Here is a 19,707-nt window from a genome sequence, read left to right as displayed (position 1 = left end):
CTTGATACACACGGGAACATTCTCTTCCTGTGCAAGTCTTTGTAAATAAATCAGGGGAAAACAATGAAAAACCAGCATCTCCAGTTTTGCCGCAAACAAGTTGTCCTCCTGTGTTGTGCTCAACACCAAAGACAGGCTCGCAGCGGGCAACATCTACATCAAAAAAATTTACAGCATCAAGCCAGGATGAGGAAAATGAAATTTTCACATGTGATGATGAAACCGAAAACAGTACATCAGTGCTATCAGAGTTGTCAACAGTGACAGCTGTGGAAGACAATTCACCAGAAAAGGACAATAACACAGGTATATTATATGCCAAAAAAGTGTACAGTAATTTGTGTATATCAAAGAAGTTTTCTAGAATTATGTAAAACACACAATAAAATTGTATCATCATACAGATAGTAGATACAGCTAGTAGATGCAGCTGCAGCTACCTTGTGTCCCCCAAAATTAAAATGTACGATATATGCATGCATCACCGGGTGGTGAGGTATAAACAATTGAAAGCAATCAAAATTTTCATTTAATATCATTTAACCCTGGAAAATTAAACTGTATTTATAAAAGTGATACTGACCTAGATTTCCACACATTTGCTTATTTTTTATAGAGACAACCATCATTGGAGACCCCAAGTTTGGGATCAAGTTGGATAGGGAGTGCTTTGACAACATTGTCAAACACTCTTCTTCTGCTCCAGCTTTTGCACTAAACCTTTTGGATGCTCTTATACCAAAAGAGGTTCAGCGCATTTCAAACATAAAGGGATCAAATGGAAAAACTCCCCTTAATCCATCAATCCTTGCTGCAGTTAAAGGTAACAACCCTTGCTTATGTCACTCTCAAGACAGTATGTTGTAGCTATAAGAGTCACTCCACAGTCAGCTCAATTACAGTCTGAAAGTCAGAGCTTAACATTGGCTCATTTGCTATAGAAACTTAAAGGAAATGAAGCTTTAGGGATCAAACTTAAAGTGAATTTTTTTTGTTTTAGAAATAGTGACGTCTGATGAAATAAAAGAAGATATTTATTTTTAAAATTCTCTTACAAAATGTAGACAATTTGTAATGGTAACAAAAATTCATGTCGTCCAATTCGGTTTTTAATCATACAAGTGATTGACAAAATCAGACGACCGTATAGCGGGAATCTAATTATTTGTTTAATCACGAGTATGATTACAGACCGAATTGGACGACACAAAGTTCTGTTACCAATATTAATCATAACTTTAACAAAATTTGTGATAATTAAGGCTCTTTTTTAAAATCAAAGCACAAGAAAATCTACGATTTGTTTGCTAGCAATGAAAAAAAAAGCCATTGCGTGATAGCGCGTACTGTCCAATTACTCAGGCATGACGGGTTCTCTCATATTAAACTGTCCTATTAAGGCTGAAATCAGGGCTGTTGCTAACAAATCAGATTTGAGAATTTTGTTATAGTTATGATTATTACTATACTCGTTTTTGGACCTCGTTTAATATTGGTAGTTTGTTAATGAATTTACAGAATTATGAAGATGGCATTAGTTAATTGCAACATAATTTTAATTCTTGTCTTGCAGGACAGCTAAGAAGGCAGTATAAGTGGACAGAAGAGGAGGTGGAAGAAAAGTGGAGCGGCAAAGCTGGAATTCAGCAGAAAATAGCAGATAAGTGCAGAAATCTAAATAAGAGCAACAAAATTTAAAACATCTTGTCAGTCTATACTTGGGCTCAAGTTCTTTTTTCATAGGAAATGACTGTAAAATCTACTGTTGATGACTATCTTTTTATATTTTCTTTACATATTAATGATTATATATTTTGCAATGATCAAGTGAAGTTGTAACAAGGTTCAAGTCTATATACTAGCAATAAATGCCAACCCGTTTTAAGTATTTGTATTCTGGTGGATGGGAACCTTTTCGATGGGGGAAAAAATTGCGGGTAATTAAGGCAGCTATAGGACCCCATGTGTGATATTTTCCACCATCCCACTTAGTTTAGACACGTTCCAAAGCTGGAACTGGGATTTGTGGGTTATTAAAAAACTCAATAAATGGGATCCTGTTTGGGTCACAAACAAGTGAGCCCCAAGTGAGATTGTGGGATCCCACCTGGGATCTCACATGGGATCTCACATGGTGCAAATTTGGGATCCCAGGTGGGATTGGCGGGATCCCACCCAGGAAAAACATAGGTTGCTAGGTGGGATTGGCGGGATTTTGCATGGAATGAAGCTGGGATCCCGGGTGGGATTGGAGGGATCCCACCTGGGATTTGAGGCCAGATTCCATGCGGGATTTTGTCTAGAATGTAGCTGGGATCCCGGGTGGGATTGGCGGGATCCCACCTGGGATTCAAGGCGGGATCCCATGTGGGAGGTTCCAAAATCCCGGTCGGGATCCCAGGTGGGATTGGCGGGATCCCAGGCGGGATCCCGCCTGACTTTTTTACCTGGGCAAGAATCCCAATCCTGACAAGGTTGGCAGTGTCCCCTTTCAATAAATCCATTGAATGCTATACTGTGCTTTCTGATGGCCTCTGGTTTGCCAACAGGCGATTGAAAGCCTTTGCTCCACTATCAGCAATTTGCACATCTTCAGGTGGAATAAATGCTACCTGAGGTAGCAAATATGATGCGAGATCTTTGCCAGTGAGGCTTTCTAATTTGCCATTAAGAAAATCTGCCAAAGTCAAACGCATCTTGCTTCTTTTAGCAACACAGGAAGAATCACTGTGATACTCAAGGCCCAAACTCCTGTTGCTGGGACTGGCAGAACTGCCATTGAGATCCTTCACTTTGTTGCTGTCAATCTCAGGGCTGAAGCTGCTGTTCTTGGTACTGACAGAACTATCACTGAGATAATCCTTTTTGTCGCTATCATTCTTAGGGCCGAAGCTGTTTTTGCCGGGACTGGCAAAACTGTCATTGAGATCCTCCTCTTTGTCGGTGTCACTCTCAGGGCTGAAGATGTAGTTCTTGGGACTGACAGAACTGTCACTGAAGTCTTCCTCTTTGTCACCATCATGCTCAGGGCTGAAGCTGTTGTTGCTGGGACTGGCAAAACTGTCATTGAGATACCCCTCGTTGCTGCTGTCACTCTCAGAACCAAATAAGCTGTTCTTGAGACTGGCAAAACTGTCCTTGACATCCTCCTGTTTGCTGCTGTTACTCTCAGAACCAAAGCTGCAGTTCTTGAGACTGACAGAACTGTCATTGAGATCCTGCTCTTTGTCACTGTCACGCTGATGGCTGAAGCAGCTGTGGCTGGGTCTAACAGAACAGTCAATGAATTCCTCAACTTCGTCACTGGTATGGTCAGGAACTGGTTTCGTGTTACGGCAGTGCAGGAAGCAATAATTTTTTTCCCACTCATCGTGGTTGTATGTGATGACGGAAAACTGGCCTGGGGAAACGATGGATATCTTCCTTTCATTTACCTCATACTGACAATCCTCCTTATCCACTCCTTTTCATCTCTCGTCCAATCAACTCTTTTGGGTTTCCACTTACATCTGTGGTAATAAAACAGCTTTCCTGAAAACAGTAAAATATTATTTATTGCTGAAATCAGGTTTCATATTATTTTAATACCTTACAAGTTACCTTATTGCATGAAATTTTAGTGACATGTTAGTTTAGAATAGAATCACATGGTTGTTCAACCCTAAATCATAAAATGCTAGAGTGAAAACCATTATTTTACCCCGGTTACTCTAACTCTGAAGGGAAATTAAAAAACAGTTTGAGTTAGTGGGTATTTCAAGTTATCAGGGTAAATTTTAGTGAAAATGTGATCAAGGAGAAGGAAAATAATTTAGTTAGAGTTAGCGGGGAATTTGAGTTATCTGAGTTCGAGTTATTGAAGCTCTGCTGTAATTAAATGAATAGTGTTATATTCACCTCCTCACCACTGTAATTGGTAATTAGACTTGATTTATTACTGGTATACAAAGAATTAGACATACAAATTTAAACTCCTAAATAATCACTTGAGATGTATTGATTTGTTTAATTTTCTCGTAACTGCAGCTATAAGGAGGTTCAATAGCAATGTACATGGGCCGTAGCAAAGGTGGGTCATTGATTTGCAAATACCCAAATTAGTGCTGTGACACTTATTTGAGAGCGGCGCTTATTAAATAATTTTGGGTAAAGGTGTGGCACGTAATCAATCATTTACGGTACTGCTGCAGCTTCCTCATCCTATAGCTCTACAACATAACATATTGTTCTTATAATCTGGATTCATACAACGCACTGCTTCTCTAAAAGCATATCTCATCTCAGGAAACAGTTCTGTGTACAAATGTGTAAAGATTTGTTCCGCTACTGAAGAAAAAAGAAGAAAAAAAGATTAGCACATAATAAAATAAACCTAGGTACATTCATAGCAAGCTTAATAGCTTTGACAAATGTCATTGTAAAATAACGCTTTGACCGATTGATTGATTGAAATGGTTCGAAATTCATGATACAGTAATAGCCCGCATGTAAGAACCTGAATTTTTCAATTTAGCCTAAATAGGTTCTTATATGAATTGTACTTAAAGCAAATTTAGGCCACCAAGGTTCTTAAAATAGGTTCTTATATTCTCATATGAATTTCATCTGAATATACTATAAATATTATAAATATCATCTCATAATACAGTATAAATCATTTACTAAGCAATCGTTTTGTAGCATTCTCCAGCGCTTTATTTTCGTTCCATCGTTCCATTTTCATTTCAACTGTGGGCTTTAGCAATGAAGAGAACTGTTGTCTTTCGCAGGAAATGGGGAAATTGATTAAAGAGAACCTTTTAAAAGGTATTTTCAGAGTTGATTAACTTATTTAAAATGTCACTGCAAATACACAACATTAAATTTCCTCAAGTTTATTTGTGAACATTTTGATGCGCAAACAAACGATTTTCAAAATCATGCTTGAAAGTTGGGGGTGCGGCTTATACACTAGTGCGGCTTATACACGAGTTTTTACAGTATTTGTACCATAGAGCAATGCCTATAGGCAGTTCAGTGCAGGTACAGCATATGTCCTTAACAAAACATAACAAAGAAACTCATGTGATACCAAATTCATAACAAGCTCAAGCAATGAGGAGAAATGAAAAACAAAAATAAATTAAAAACTGTATAGCTCTAGCCCCTGAGGTTTGATCATTTAATCATCCGAGCCATCAGCTGTCATCAAGCAACCAGTCTTCATGAACAGTTTCTTTGCAAACATCTTGTCGGAGGAGAGCTTTCTCCATGCCTCCCCAGTCCATTGTGTCATTTTTGCCACAAGCAAAAACAAATATAGATATACTGTATCTAAAGGATCTATCACTTTAAATGACCTCACATTGACTTGAGAAGCTGAGACATTGCCCATTGGCAGCTTTCGTTGTTTTGATATTTTGCAATTATTTATTTCATTGGGATATATTTTGATATTTTACATTTAATATTTTGTGATTTTCACAGAGTTGGAGATGGTCAGAAAGCTTTCTTTGATACTGTAGAAGAGTACACTACTTGCAAATACTTGGGGAATTATTTGAATGGCAAACACAATAGACATACAGCATGGTACTTAAGCTTGAAAGAAAAAAACATTATGTGAAGTTACTTTTAAATAGATGGTCTTAATTCAGCAGTTTCTACCTATACACTTTTACAGCAACCCCACTGATAAGAACCTAACTTAAAATTTTAGCCTAAATAGTTTCTTATGTGGAGGGGCTTAAAATGAAAATTTTAGCCTAACAGGTTCTTAAAACCCAGGTTCTTATACGCGGGCTATTAATGTATTCTAGCAAATGTTTTAGTGAGGAACTACTTGGACTTGCGAATTAAATATACAGGTAGATGTGTGTTTGACAGACATAAAACTGTTGATGCCTAGATTGCAAGCAAAACTTCTAAGTTCACTCAAAGGAGGCTCAACTAGCAGCTTAATTGATCATGATTAAATCACACTTAAAAAATTAACAATAAATTATTATTTTCCCTATTTTTCATACTCAAAATTTTGGTTAGATGCAAGAAAAAGCTAAAATCAGCTAAAAGTATAGAAAGCGGAGTCCCTTAACTATTGTAAATATGGCAAAGAAATAAACAAAACAAATGGAGCATTATCATATAGAAGTGAAAATTACAATACTTGCATGAGGCAGTTTGGTCCGTTGCATCATGAGATGTTGCTTTCTCATAAAGCTGCCTCTGAAGTTTATGAGCAGCCTCAAACCCTTGATTGGAAAGTTGGTGCAACAATCTGTGGATACGGAATAGCATTGGCACATGTTCTATTGTCAAGTGGCCATAGTCTCCTGTACCAAGGGATCTTCCAAACATCTCCAGAAGAAGAAAAACTAAAAAATGATTTTTTCCTCTTAGAGAAATAAAATGACTATGACGCAAGCTAATAATAACATAGCCCCACAAAGTTTAAAAAGTTTTGAAACTGGTTTCAGTAGAAAATAGAACTTCAAGTTAAACTTTACAATGGTGACAACAGATGGTACAACCCCTTACAACAAAAATGTCAGTACGATGTTCCTCATCTTCTGAGAAGTGTTCATCTTTTATAATGAGGACAATTTCACTCCATTCAGAACAATTCTGTAGAAGGTAAAAAGTTGGTTTTCATATTTAATAACTTGCTAATTGACAACTTAGTTGAACATCCGTTAGCCTACCAAAGTGCATCGACAACCCACAAGATAGTTGCTTATACTGTTAACTTTTCAATAGTAAATTTTTTCAACAGGGGTACCAAAAATGCAAGTTTAAACACTTGAAGCCTCTTGTTTACATATTTATGACTTAATTGTGATCCTAAATTTTATTGTTTGGTTTTCTAAACAGAAATTTCTTGACAGTTTACTACAAAGTAATGTAAAATATTTACCAATTAAGAGAGAGAATTTTATTACTAAAACGTTATCCAATCCATGGAAATATTATGTACCAAAAATCTGATTTTTGAGGTTCAAAGTTGGTACCTTGACTACAAATTTCTTAGTTAGGTGGGCTGCAGCATAAGAATTCAAATGGAAGTTGGCATAGCATTTTTTCTGGCTGTTTTAAGACTTTCTCCCTGTTTTCTTTGATTTGCTTTTGCTACTAATGACAACTGAAGTACTAGGATATACTTTTTTGAACTTGTTTTCCAACTCAAGTTGTTTTTCCTTCCAAAGCTTTAACTTGCTTCCAACTCGTTTCCCACAGCTACAAGACAAGCAAAAAATTGAATAATAATGAAGCAATGAAGCCTTAATGACTTGAATGGATCACCCCCAAAAAACCGTTTTGTAAAAAGACCATTTGCCAGTGAACTGCCTGTGTTGTCGGAAACCGTTGTCAGTAATAAATGATTATTGCATTTTCAATTAGTGCTATTGAATCTGTCAAGAGCTCTATTAGTGAGACACACAAGTTGTAGTTAACGCGAGAATATCGTGACATGATTGAAACATTCCGGTATAGGGCATATTGACAGGTTTTCTGATAGATAAGTGAAACAATGTATGTGCGGTATTATATATCTTTAGAGAACAAATTTTACTTGTGTGTGAGAGAGATTTTTATGTCGTGCAACCAAACCAATAAATAAGAAACCGAGAATATTGTGTGTTTTTCCATTTCCAAAACCGCTGTCCATATGGATCCACGTCCCAAATAACGCTTCAGATGTCCTCTGTGCAGGGGCGAGAAATCTTATCACACCAAAATGAAGTCCACACAGTCAATGCTCGGCAAAAAGGGGAGTGGACAAGAAAAGTTAAAAAAAGAGAGAAGAGGGGAGCAAGGAAAAAGGTAAAAGTAGAGACTGCTGTGTCATTTTTAAACCTGAAATCCGTCTTGAAATTTTGCCTCTGTGCAATTGCCCAAACTACAACAGCTTGTTTTGCATGTGGCAGAAAAAGATGTAAAGTGATCGATGAATAAGCAGAGTTCTGGGCACCTTTTGCTCTTTGTAGCCAGACTCTGACCAGAAAATGGCTTGACTATATACCATTTTATTATATGGCGATTTCTCAAAAGGAATGGAAACAAACAAATTCAAGAATTTGATTGGCTAAAATCGATCTTGACCGCAGTCTAGATTTTCCCATCTAGACCGATCTTGTTGGAACAGTTGTCCTCAAAAAGTTACAAACAAGGTATATGAAAAAATTGGCTCTTTCCTGTTAATAATACTAAATGGAAGAATCAGTGGACCTTCACGAGGAAACAGGTAAAGAAAACGAGCAAACGTTGGCAAATTTGAGTCCTGCCGAGGAAGCTACCAGCAAAGATGAAGTCGAAATTGAGACATTTTTGCAGGAGCAGAAATCAAAAAACACTCAATACAAGACTAAGAGGGATTTAAATGCATGGAAAAAATTTTGGGTCACTGAAAGAGTCTAGAGCAATTGAAAACATACCTGCCAATGAACTCGACCTTCTTTCTCCAAATTTTTCATCTCTGTTCGTAAGCAAACTGGCACTGAGTACGAGCTGGGTACCAAGACACGTTTGCTGCAGCCAAACTCAATGCCACAAACAAGAAGAAGGTTTCTAATCACTTCGTTAGAGAGATTGTTAGAGAGACCAGTGTTGGACGACTTGTCGAAGCAGACGTTCAGCCAAACTTCATTGCACAGCTAAGCAGTCACAAAAATTTAAACAGCCTTAACAACTACCATTCAGCATCTCTCAAGCGACAGCGAGAAATGTCTGCTATCCTGAATTGTGAGCCAGGTACATCCGCTCAGTGCTAAGAAAACCAAGTCAGTACCTCCACTACAACACAGCAAAATGTCTTCACAGTCCAACAAATCCAGCCTCAGGCAATTTTTGCCGGAGCACATATTGACAAGTTCAAAGGCTGCACATTTAACATCAACAGTTGTTAAGTACGAGTTTGAGTTGTTAAGTACGAGTTCGAGTTGCTGAGTACGAGTTCGAGTTGAATCAGCGGTATTAAAGCGAAATTATCGCGGGAGCAAAATCTGTCGAGTTCTGCGAGACTGCGAGTGACTTTTGCACGATTTGGACAGAAAAAGATGTATTGCAGAGGCCCAGTTGCTGCAACTATTGGTGTATTATTTCTACTTCTTCATTACATTGAGGTTGTCAAGGGTGTTTTGCCTCCCTGTCCCATTATTACAAGGAAATACGGAACATGCACCACGTATCCTTTGCATTTAAATTGCTGACGGGTCATGAATCTCGTTTACCACGCAACTGGACCGAAATTGAGCTGTTTAATTTCCAACATTAATTTAACTTGCATTGTAGTAAAGATCCTTGGACTAAAAGGAATAATTAGGCATGATGGACCATGATTGGCGAAGCTTTCCCAGTTACTGGTGCATCTTATTCCTTTATATAACATATGGTTGTTTGTCATTCTCTTGCGGTAGTTCGCTTGGCCGAATAGAAAATATTTCATTGTAAGTATAAAAAAAACATACGGAAGCTTTGAGGGGACATCTATAAAATTCTTGAGTTGAGTTGTTGAGTACGAGTTTTCTAATTTTTCATTACATTGAGGTTGTCAAGGGTGTTTGCCTCCCTATGTCCCATTATTACAAGGAAATACAGAACTTTCGATTGTTTGAGTTTGGCTAAACATCCCGCATTGCGTTGAGGATTACATATGGTGAAATACTGTTGTGTAATTTTCCTGAACATTTTTAGGAAATCATCTTATTAAAGGTTACTTCAACCATGGCTTTATCTACCCAGAGATAGTGGCTTTCTGTGCCTTGCACATGGAATAGTAATCGGGTTAGTGTTGTGACCTGATTTAAGTATAAAGTCATGAATAGGTTGTGAGTGTGCTGATGGTTCTTAGTGATAACTATCTCGTTCACTTCGCTTCAGACAATAACTTTAAGTACTACTAAACTATGGGTTATAGGCAACCTTTGAAGACTTGCGTATTTGGGATCAACAAAGTACTAGTTTGATAAACCTTTCATCGGCAGGCCTATTGAATCCAGCAGTAAATGTCGGCTTCAATTTTACGTAAAATAAAAAGTTACTTGAAATACTGACGCCAGTTATTGACAAAAGTCGAAATAAAAATAATTTATGATAGAAATGACTACCTGTGGAGTGACGAGTCTTCTCAAGGTTTTAGTAGATCACTAAAATCATATTTGGCTTCCCTTTCCTTGTTCAGCTTACGCCACGTCAAACGGATTATCAGGCGTATGGGACTGCGAAGAAGACGGCAAATGAGTGGGATTGAGGAAGTGGTCGCTACAGTGGAGGTGGGCAGAGATTTGCCGAGTTAATTAAATGAGACATGTGGGAGGGACATGGCAATGGCAACAACTGTTTGATCCACAATCTGTGTCATCTCTTGACGTCCACAGGAAGAACTAGCCGGTAGTGGTAGCTGTGTTGGCTACAGACAAATGTGTAATGTTCTTTATCTAATAGCACGATGGATCTGGATAAAACAGCTTAGTAAACAGGATCCAAGTTGTTTATTCCAACATGGCTGACCCAGGTGGCCCATGCGCACACTCACACTCATACAAAATACCGCTGATCATTACAACTTTCCCCTAACAAAAACGAAAAGAAAACGAAAAGGATAAGTACACCTTGATACCAAGATTGGTAATACGGTCTAATGTCAAAAGGACAACAATTTCATGTAAAGTTCATAATGTTTCCTCTAATTTCAACTTGTGAGAAATTTGCAAACTGTGACTAACAGAACCTTTGAAACAATGTTTATCAACCTTCCATATCAATGATGAGTTCAGTGTCACATAACGTAATCCTTGAAACGCAAAGGCCTTCTCACAGTTCTCCCACTTGCTGTCTTGAGAGGCTCTGAGATTTCCTCCTCGGATGAATACATTTCCCCTTGCTCTTGGGATGTCGAAATGGGCTCTTCAACGGATGGGATTGCTTGATTGGCTGCTTCCTCTGAGGTTGAATGCTCATTTGCTCTCACGGTTGGAGACTTATGATGAGGTGAGATGTCTGTTGCTGATAGACCACTTTCTGGTGATTTTATTAACGCTCTTCTATTTCTGCGGTATTCTCTACCTTCATCAGTTCGAATCCTATAGGATCTTGGTGTTTCTGCGTGTTCTGTTACAACGCCTGGTTTCCAATGGCTCCCCATTTGTACTCTGATCCGGTCACCTTTCTCTAATGTGGGAAGATGTTTGGCATGCTGATCAAAGTAGTGCTTTTGTTTTTCCTGTTTGAGCCTCAGTTTCTCCATAACTTTGTGTGGATCAAGGACTTTAGGCTGCAACTGTGCGTTGGTAGTGGGAATGATTGATCTTAATCGCCGGCTCATAAGCAGTTGCGCTGGTGAACCAATATCATCTATTGGTGTGTTCCTGTACTCAAGTAGCCCCAAATAAGGATCCCTGTGATCTTGTTTTGCTTTGGTTAGTAGATTTTTCACTGTTTGTACTTCTTTCTCAACAATACCATTTGCTTGGGGGTACAGTGGACTGACAGTAATGTGTTTGAATTCCCACTGTTTAGCAAACAGTGAAAAGTCCTTTGAGGAGTACTGGGGACCATTGTCGCTGATTACTTCGGATGGTATTCCATGTCTGGCAAATATAGATTTAGTGTAGGTGATGACTGTGGTGCTTTTGGTGTCTGGTAGTTTGGCTATTTCAAAATATCTGGAGTGATAGTCAACAACTATCAGGTATTCAGATTTGTCCCAGGTGAACAAGTCTGTGGCGACCATTTCCCAGGGCTTGCGCGGTAAGCGAGAAGGGATCATTGGCTCTTTCGTGTTTTGCCGTTGATGCTCTAAGCAGGTGGTGCACCTCGATATCATGTCGCTGATTTGAGAATTCATTCCTGGCCAGTATAGGACATCTCTTGCTCGTCGTTTGGACTTTTCGATCCCCATGTGGCCCTGATGTATCCTTTGTAGCATTTCTTTTCTCATAGATGACAGGACTAGTATTCTGTCATTTTTGAGAATAACACCCTCGACTTAAGAGAGCTCATCTCTTACATTCCAGTAGACTTGAATATTTGCTGGTGTGCAAGATTTTGTTTCTGGCTATCCTGACTTGACCGCATCCTTCAGTTCTTTTGAATGATGGGTCATTAGCTGTGGCTTCTTTAATTTCTTCTTGTTTGGGCTTCGAGACTGGTAGGTTAGAAGTTAGCAAATGGACATGTAGTGCAATTTCTTCTTCCATGGTGCCATACGCTGTTTCAGGCAGTGGTGCTCTAGAGAGCATATCCGGAAGCACTAACTCCTTTCCTGGCTTGTATTCCAAAGCGTAGTCATACTTCTGCATTCTAAGCAGGATTCTTTGTAGTCTTGGTGGTGCTGATGCTAGTGCCTTTTTAACAATGGCCTCAAGTGGCTTATGATCTGACTCAATGGTAACTTTCTTTCCATAGATGTATTGGTGGAAACGTTCTAAGCTGAACTGAACAGCTAAGAGTTCCGTCTCAATTTGAGCGTATCTTTATTCTGCGTCAGTGAGGGATCTTGAAGCATAGGCAAGAGGACGCTCTTCTTGTAGCAGCATCCCTCCTAGGCCGGTTGGGGAGGCATCACTGCTGATCATAACAGGCTTTTGTACATCAAAGAATTTCAGGACTGGCCCTCCACTTTAGTTAGGATGCTTTTAATTTCATGAAGTGCTTTTTCTTGTTCACGTGCCCACTGAAACTCAATGTCCTTTCGTAGTAGAACTCTGATAGGTTCAGTGACAGTTGCCAGATTTGGGATGAACTTGCCCAAGTAATTGACTGTTCCAAGGTGTCTTTCTACTCCTTTCTTGTCAGTTGGTGCAGGCATGTTATTGATGGCACGCACCTTTTCATCATCAGGTTTGATTCCTTCTTGTGTGAGTTTGTGACCAATGTAGGTGACTTCTTTGACTTTAAAAACGCACTTTTCTTTGTTCAGTGTTAGGTTGATCTTCTCACATCGTTCCAGGACAGTGTGTAACGATGGTCGGGTTTAACTTCTGTTTCTGCATGCACTATTATGTCATGGATGTCGGTTTCAACTCCTTCCAAGTCGCCAAAATGTTGACTCATCCGGTTTTGGAAAACTTCCTGAGCAGATGTGATTCCGAATGGAGTGACCTGATAGCAGTACCGCCCGAAAGGTGTGTTGAAGGTGGTTAGAAGTTGACTTTCTTCATCAAGAGGTATCTGCCAGTATCCTCGGTTTGCATCAAGCTTAGTGAACCATTTTGCATTTGCCATGCGTGTAGTGATGTCTTCGATGGTGAGAAGCTGAAAGTGTTCCCGCTTTATTGCTTTATTGAGGTGCCTTGGATCTAAACAAATCCGCAGACTACCATTAGGCTTTTCAACAATGGCCATAGAATTGACCCAATCTGTGGGTTCTTCTACCTTGCGAACAACTCCTCTCCTTTCCATGTCATCCAGTTCTTCTTTCACTCTGTCGCGAAGAGCTGCTGGGACCGTTCTAGGTGGGTTTACGACGGGTGTCACAGTAGGGTCTACTTCAATGTGGTAAGGTTTCTCCAAGCGTCCCAACCCAGTGAATACCTGCGTTTATTTCTGCAGTACTTCTTCTTTCAGTTCTTCAGACAACTTCATAACCTCTTCACTTTTGTCTGGTTCAGTTTGCTTTTCTTCTGTCTTGGCCACCATAACTACTTTGATTAGACCCAGATCTTGGGATGCTGTGAGCCCCAATAATCCTGGTTGATTTGTCTCCACTATGTGGAATGTCAGCTCATGTTCTACATCTGTTTTAGATTTCACTGGTAGTGTAGCTGTGCCAAGTACAGTTAGCTTATCTTCAGAGTAACTGACTAGATTATGTGTGCAGGCATTTATCTGTGGATTGCTCCCAACTATCTTCTTTAGGTCTTTAAACGGCATGATGTTAACTTGAGAGCCCGTGTCAATTTTGAGTTTTGTGATATGTCCTTTCACTGGCAACATCACATAGCTTTCTTCATTCTGGATCTGAACTTCAGTAGTGACAGGTCCTACAAATAGGGTTGAGTCAGGAACATTTCCTTCTTGTTGCTCTACACACAGTTCATGGACTTTTTTCCGTGATCTGCATACACTCTGGAAGTGATTTCGTCTCTGACAATAGTTACATGTTTTGCCATATGCAGGACACTCCCTTGCGCCATGTCTTGTTCCACAGTTCCCGCAATTGAACTTCTTGCTTGGGGGTCTTTTTTCCTCATTATCTGAAGGTGTTTTCTTGTCAGTTGACTTGTTCTTCTCCCTTCCAATTCCATGCACTGATGAGTCGTCCAGTTCTTTCATTTGCATATCCGTAGCTTCTGCAGATCGTACCACATCTAATGCTTTCTGAAGTGTAAGGTCTGGCACCCTGAGTAATGTTTCTCTTGTTTTTGTGTTGTTTACACCAAGTACAATTCGGTCCTTGGTGAGAGAGTTCTTCAATGTTCCAAATTCACGTTTCACAAAGCTTTCTTAATATTGTTACGTACTGGTCGATGCTTTCTCCGCTTTCTTGGGCTTTTGAGAAGAATTTGTATCTCTCGTAGCTGACATTTTTCTTGGGTTCACAGTGTTCCTCAAATTTGAACAGCACCTTTTCGATTTTTTTGTCATCGCCTTCTTCGTCCCAAGTAAGAGTGTTAAAAACATCAATAGCATCGTTGCCGATAACTGTTAGAAGTGTTGCTACTCTGGTTGCACTATCCTTCGAACTTATTCCGGTCGCAATTTCATAATTTGTATATTTCTGTTTGAACTTCTTCCAATTGGCTGATATCTTTCCTCCACTCAAGTCGAGAGCTTCTGGAGGTGGAAGACCTAAATGCATTGCCATTTCAGGTGTATTTTCTTCGTCTTCAACTTGTAAATGCTGTACTTCTTCAGTGTTTTCTTCCCCCGCGGGCGTGATAGGAATCGACTGATCCTGTGACATGAATTACGATCGCCGATGTTGATTGCTCTGAAATACGGTCTGTATTTTATTCAAATCTTCGCCATATCGATGGCTGAGGTTCTTGTTCGTACTTGACTTCTGACACCATGTAATGTTCTTTATCTAATAGCACGATGGATCTGGATAAAACAGCTTAGTAAACAGGATCGAAGTTTTTTATTCCAACATGGCTGACCCAGGTGGCCCATGCGCACGCTTACACTCATACAAAATACCGCTGATCATTACAAAATGCACCAGAGGCTAAGGGATGTTCACAGACTTGTTGTTAGCAGGTGCCACGAAAATACGTATAATCACTGCTTAGCCAAGAGAAACCCCAAGCTCCCACCACCTTCCACTCCTTTAGAATATGAATGTTGTTACAGTATTATCCACTGATTCTTACTAGCTGAGAACACACAGCTTATTCATACTAGAATCGACTTGTGACGTGTATCTACAGAGAACAGGGGTATACATGCAGAAGTGACGCCATGCAAGCCACCCACTTAATTAGAGACAATGAGAAAGAAGTTACGAGATTCCACAATATCTGAAACTTTAATTTGGAATTTACAAAGGAAGCCTGAATGACAACTGCAATAATTGTTATTTCACAATGAACGTTACCCGATGGAAATGATGCTTATTAATTATGACTTAAATAGGCACTACATTTCAATTCAAAAGTCGTGAATTAAACGCCCATTTATCTTACCAGGGAAACTACAAGAATTTTTTAGGGGTTTTAGATTCAGAGGGAGTGTCCAATAGACGGAGAGGGAGATTACAAAGGAGAAGATACCGGTGTAAGGTAAGATAAAATGTAACACCTGTCCTCTTCAAACCCCAGTCAACAGACCTCTGCGTGTGTGGAGAAGCAAACATCCGGCGTAAACATGTCCTTCCATTTTATATAAAAGCTCAGCAGGCAATTTCTTTGTATTTCAAAAATAGGGAATCATCTGGCACATCACTTTACTGGAAAAAACAGGAATATAACCTTTCGTAAAATTTCGCATGTAGCTAACACCTAGATTCGTTCTTTCTTTTCTCAGGGGCCTAATTATCTCTGGCACATCGATGGCTACGATAAATTGAAACCTTACGGATTTTGCATCCACGGTGCCATTGATGGGTAAGCGTTTTAACATATGTGGTCTCTAATGTCTACCCTGCCAGTCATCAAGGACTGATTCTGAATATTTAAGTGCTCAAGCCTAAATCACACTTTCAAAATAATAGATGTTGAAGATATATTTATTGTTGATGTTGCTACAGATACTCTCGTCGTATCTTTTGGTTGGATGTTACTTGCACAAACAACGATCTAGCAATCATTGCCCAGTACTACGTCGACTGCGTAAAGCAACTTAATAGTATGTGACCTAGGTGTGTTGAAATTCTCCTTTCAGTATTCCTAAACAATTATATAAATATATATATCTGACTGGATTTGTTAAAACGTGCCTCTAGAAATTTCAGGTGTGTTTCAACGGTGTTACTCAAAAATTGAATAAAAAGCAGTTAAAAGTCCCTCGTTATGGCTTAAATGATAATTTTTATACTGGGAACACACGTCAAGTTGCTCTGACTGTATAAGCCATGAAATTGACAACATTATATTCTCAAAGTTGTTGTACAGACAAGGTGACCTTTTGATCTCTGAAAATCTAAGGTTCATAGCTTAAATGTCCGCCGAAGACAGACCAAATCCTCTTTCCTCAGTTGGGCCGAGAAATGGTTTCCTAAGGCAAGATTGACTAAACTAAACATCGAAAATGCCTGGGATAGAATATTTTACAAAACTTGCGAGTCACATACCTGGCAAATGGTTGTCATCGCTATGCGGGAAATTACACAATAAAATACTTCTGCTGCACTGATAAATCTCCGGAAAACAACGCAAAGCCCATGTACATTTAACAGAAGCCAAATATCTTCAAAAGACACGGACATTTTACGCTTTTCGCCACATAAACACGTGTAAACACTGATCTTCACAGACATTTTAATCAAGTTCCCGGATGAAAAGAGTCACGTGAACGGGAAACACATATAATCACTGTCAAATCCATTTTTATACTAAGTCTTTGGCCGGCTCAAAATCTACCACTAATTTCGCTCTCTCTGAGTAGAGATGACTCCTAAGAACTACTTTCTGACGCCAAAGACTTGTTAGCCGCCTTGAAGAAAGCGCGCAATATCTTATCTTTCTCGTTCAGCCCGGTTCCAGTTGACCGTGTAGCCTGAAACAAACGCCGAGAGTACGGTAAGATATTTGACGACGCACACTGTGCAAATCGCAAGCTTTGTTCCCCCCTTGGACTTAATGATGTCCTCAGGAAAACTTTGCTCCAGGCGGCCAAAAGAAAACGAAAAACAATAACAAACAGCACGGAAGTCCACTTCTAGGGCGTGATCATTGAATATAACTGTCACCAGTCACACATAAAGAAATATGGGTAGGGTCACAAAGGGGTGAACTAGTGGGTTGGGGTGAGAGTGGGGGGGAGGAGGGGGGAGAGAAGAGAAAGACTTTAAGTCTATTGAGACGTTTTTACGGGGATTTTCAAAGCAAAAAATAAAACAAATAAAACAAGGAAAGTAGTAAATGAGTGTAGGCGATGGGAGTTCAGAGAAATTTTTAGAGGCACGTTTTAGCAAATCCAGTCAGATATGCATTTTTGGTATTCAGGAGCTCCACGTATTGTAAGGGCTGACTGCGGAACAGAGAATGTCATTGTTGCTGGCCTTCAAAGGTTTTTCCGTTCTGAGGCTACTGACGACTTTTCAGGCGATAAAAGTTTCCTTTACAGAAAGTCGTCAGCAAATCAGGTGGGAAACTCTACTTTCGTCGCTTGACTTTACGAATAAACTTCTTATGTCACGGTGAATTACTAAATGTCTTCCCTGACAGAGAATAGAGGCTTGGTGGTCGTTTCTGAGGAAGTCCCATGCAGACTGGTGGATAAATTACTTTAAGGTTGGTGCTTTATGGTTTGAAAACATTCTCGCCCGATGGCACTGAATGGATCTCCAACAAAAACTAATAGTTCTTTACATAAATTTAAAGTTTTAATCCTGTTTGGGAGTCTTACATTAAATCCTTATAGTCAGTCTCCAATCTTAAAGTGTTATTGCATTGCCGTCTCCAGGATTTACGCGATGGCGGCGTTTTAAGAGATGACGACCCCATACAACAGTAAGTATTATTCACTTAGTATTCTGAGTCTCGAAAGAAATGTTTGAGAATTCACAGTCACCCTGTGAAACATTTCCCACAGCTGGTGCCTTTAAAAATAAAAACGTTATGTACTGTAAATCATGCGTTGAGAATAAGTTAGCTTTCCCCATGATTGAAATAACTAGCGATGTACATATTTTCTTTGGCCTACAATGTACCCCAGGTTTTAAAGGGAAGAATTCCTTTCTCTTGCAAGCTAGACATATATTGTTAGAGTAACATGGAAAACAACAGCCTTGGGCTAAAGAAAACAAATAATGACGTATTCCATCATCCAGTTGCCTTGATAACTCTTTTATTATATACTAGAAAATCATGAAAATTCAATTTTCTTTTAGGGCTTGTCTTCAGTTCTGTTACACAACGCTTCTACAGAGGGAGCTGTACGAAGTTGCTTGTCTGTGGAATACACATAGGATCAGACCTTATCCAAATCAGGACACTCCAGCTGGCAAGCCAGATATGTTGTTCTTTCTTCCCGAAATTACAGGTGAGTTGGTGTTTTTAGGAGGTTTTGCTGACTTTAATTTTTTTCGTAACTATTTTACACGTAGCGGCAGTTGAGGCGATTATATTGATTGAAACATCATCGAAAATAGAAAGCCAGGCTGTTTTTTTTTTTTTTTTGAAATCGCTGCTTTCTTGGTTAGTTCCATTTTTGACAGGACGATAATTGTATTGTCTTTCAGATTCTCAAGAATACAAAACTTACGTGGATAAAGATGATTTGCAGACAGCGGAGGAGTACTTCTGCAAGGAATGTCCACCATTTGGTTGCCAGGAGGAATTTTCAGATCTCATGCTTCTTCTAATGGAAGATAATAATCTTTCAATGCCTAACAATGCTGATGAAGCAGAACAGCTATTTCTCACGTTATTTACGGAGCTTCAGTCCATTTTGTAGCATTGTAAAAATGGACATGGGGTTCTACGCCTCAACACATGAACATATGAGAGAGGACATATGGATAGTTTTGCGAGAACGCGTGCACACTGGCTATTTTTGTCATTGCATTCGGGAACGCTGAGTATATTACTTTCTTGGCTTGTTTAAGGATCTTGGTCAAAAATCATTTTCCACTGCAAGTCCAAATTGGTTTTTTGGTTTAGCTGTTTGTGTTGGAGTTCATTATTCACAATTGATTCAGAGTTACTTTTCTATAACTCAGTGAACATTTTAAAACAAGCATTTCCCTTTTCAACACTTACGAGTTACCAAAACAACAGATAGCTGATAAGTTTGTTGGCTGTGATTTCTGCAGATCAGTCTCAAACGAAAGAAATCAGAGCAATTGCGAGGCCCTGGCCAACCTTCAGGTCCGAGAGGGCGTGACGCGGGTAGAGCCGGCTGACAAACCATTTTTGCAGTCTGTGTACACTTTTCTTTTAAACAAAAATTGTTGTTTCATAACGCCTTAAGATATAAAGAGAATGAGGTTGTTTTCAAGGGTTGAGGTTATCATTTTGTTGCTATAGCAGCGACGCTGTCAATGAAATATACTTCTTTAAAATATTGATTCAAGCTATAGTTATTACTTGAAGCAGGCCCTTAATTTAAGATGGTGGTTGGCCTCTC

General features: G+C 39.3%; 2 protein-coding genes across 2 annotated transcripts in view; both read left to right on the top strand.

Annotated features, from left to right (window-relative positions):
• The window catches only part of LOC140938277 (uncharacterized), a 2,872-nt gene extending 1,988 nt beyond the window's left edge, over positions 1–884 (top strand). The window contains exons 4-5 of the mRNA XM_073387785.1: positions 16–306; positions 617–884. Of these exons, the coding sequence (XP_073243886.1) occupies positions 16–306; positions 617–867 (542 nt within the window). The 3' untranslated portion in view covers positions 868–884. The remainder of the gene's footprint in view (positions 1–15; positions 307–616) is intronic.
• Positions 885–10,167: 9,283 nt separating this feature from the next.
• Positions 10,168–19,474, top strand: LOC140929332 (uncharacterized). The gene is made up of 9 exons (XM_073379134.1): positions 10,168–10,247; positions 15,606–15,698; positions 15,943–16,022; positions 16,166–16,263; positions 17,562–17,722; positions 17,805–17,870; positions 18,043–18,089; positions 18,470–18,621; positions 18,821–19,474. Exons 1-9 carry the CDS (start codon positions 10,188–10,190, stop codon positions 19,033–19,035), a joined length of 972 nt encoding a protein of 323 aa, XP_073235235.1. The 5' UTR covers positions 10,168–10,187; the 3' UTR covers positions 19,036–19,474.
• The last annotated feature ends 233 nt before the right edge of the window (positions 19,475–19,707 follow it).

This window comes from Porites lutea, chromosome 1, assembly GCF_958299795.1.
Source record: "Porites lutea chromosome 1, jaPorLute2.1, whole genome shotgun sequence".
NCBI classification, from domain to species: Eukaryota; Metazoa; Cnidaria; class Anthozoa; order Scleractinia; family Poritidae; genus Porites; species Porites lutea.
This window is presented reverse-complemented; position numbering and strand designations above follow the sequence as displayed.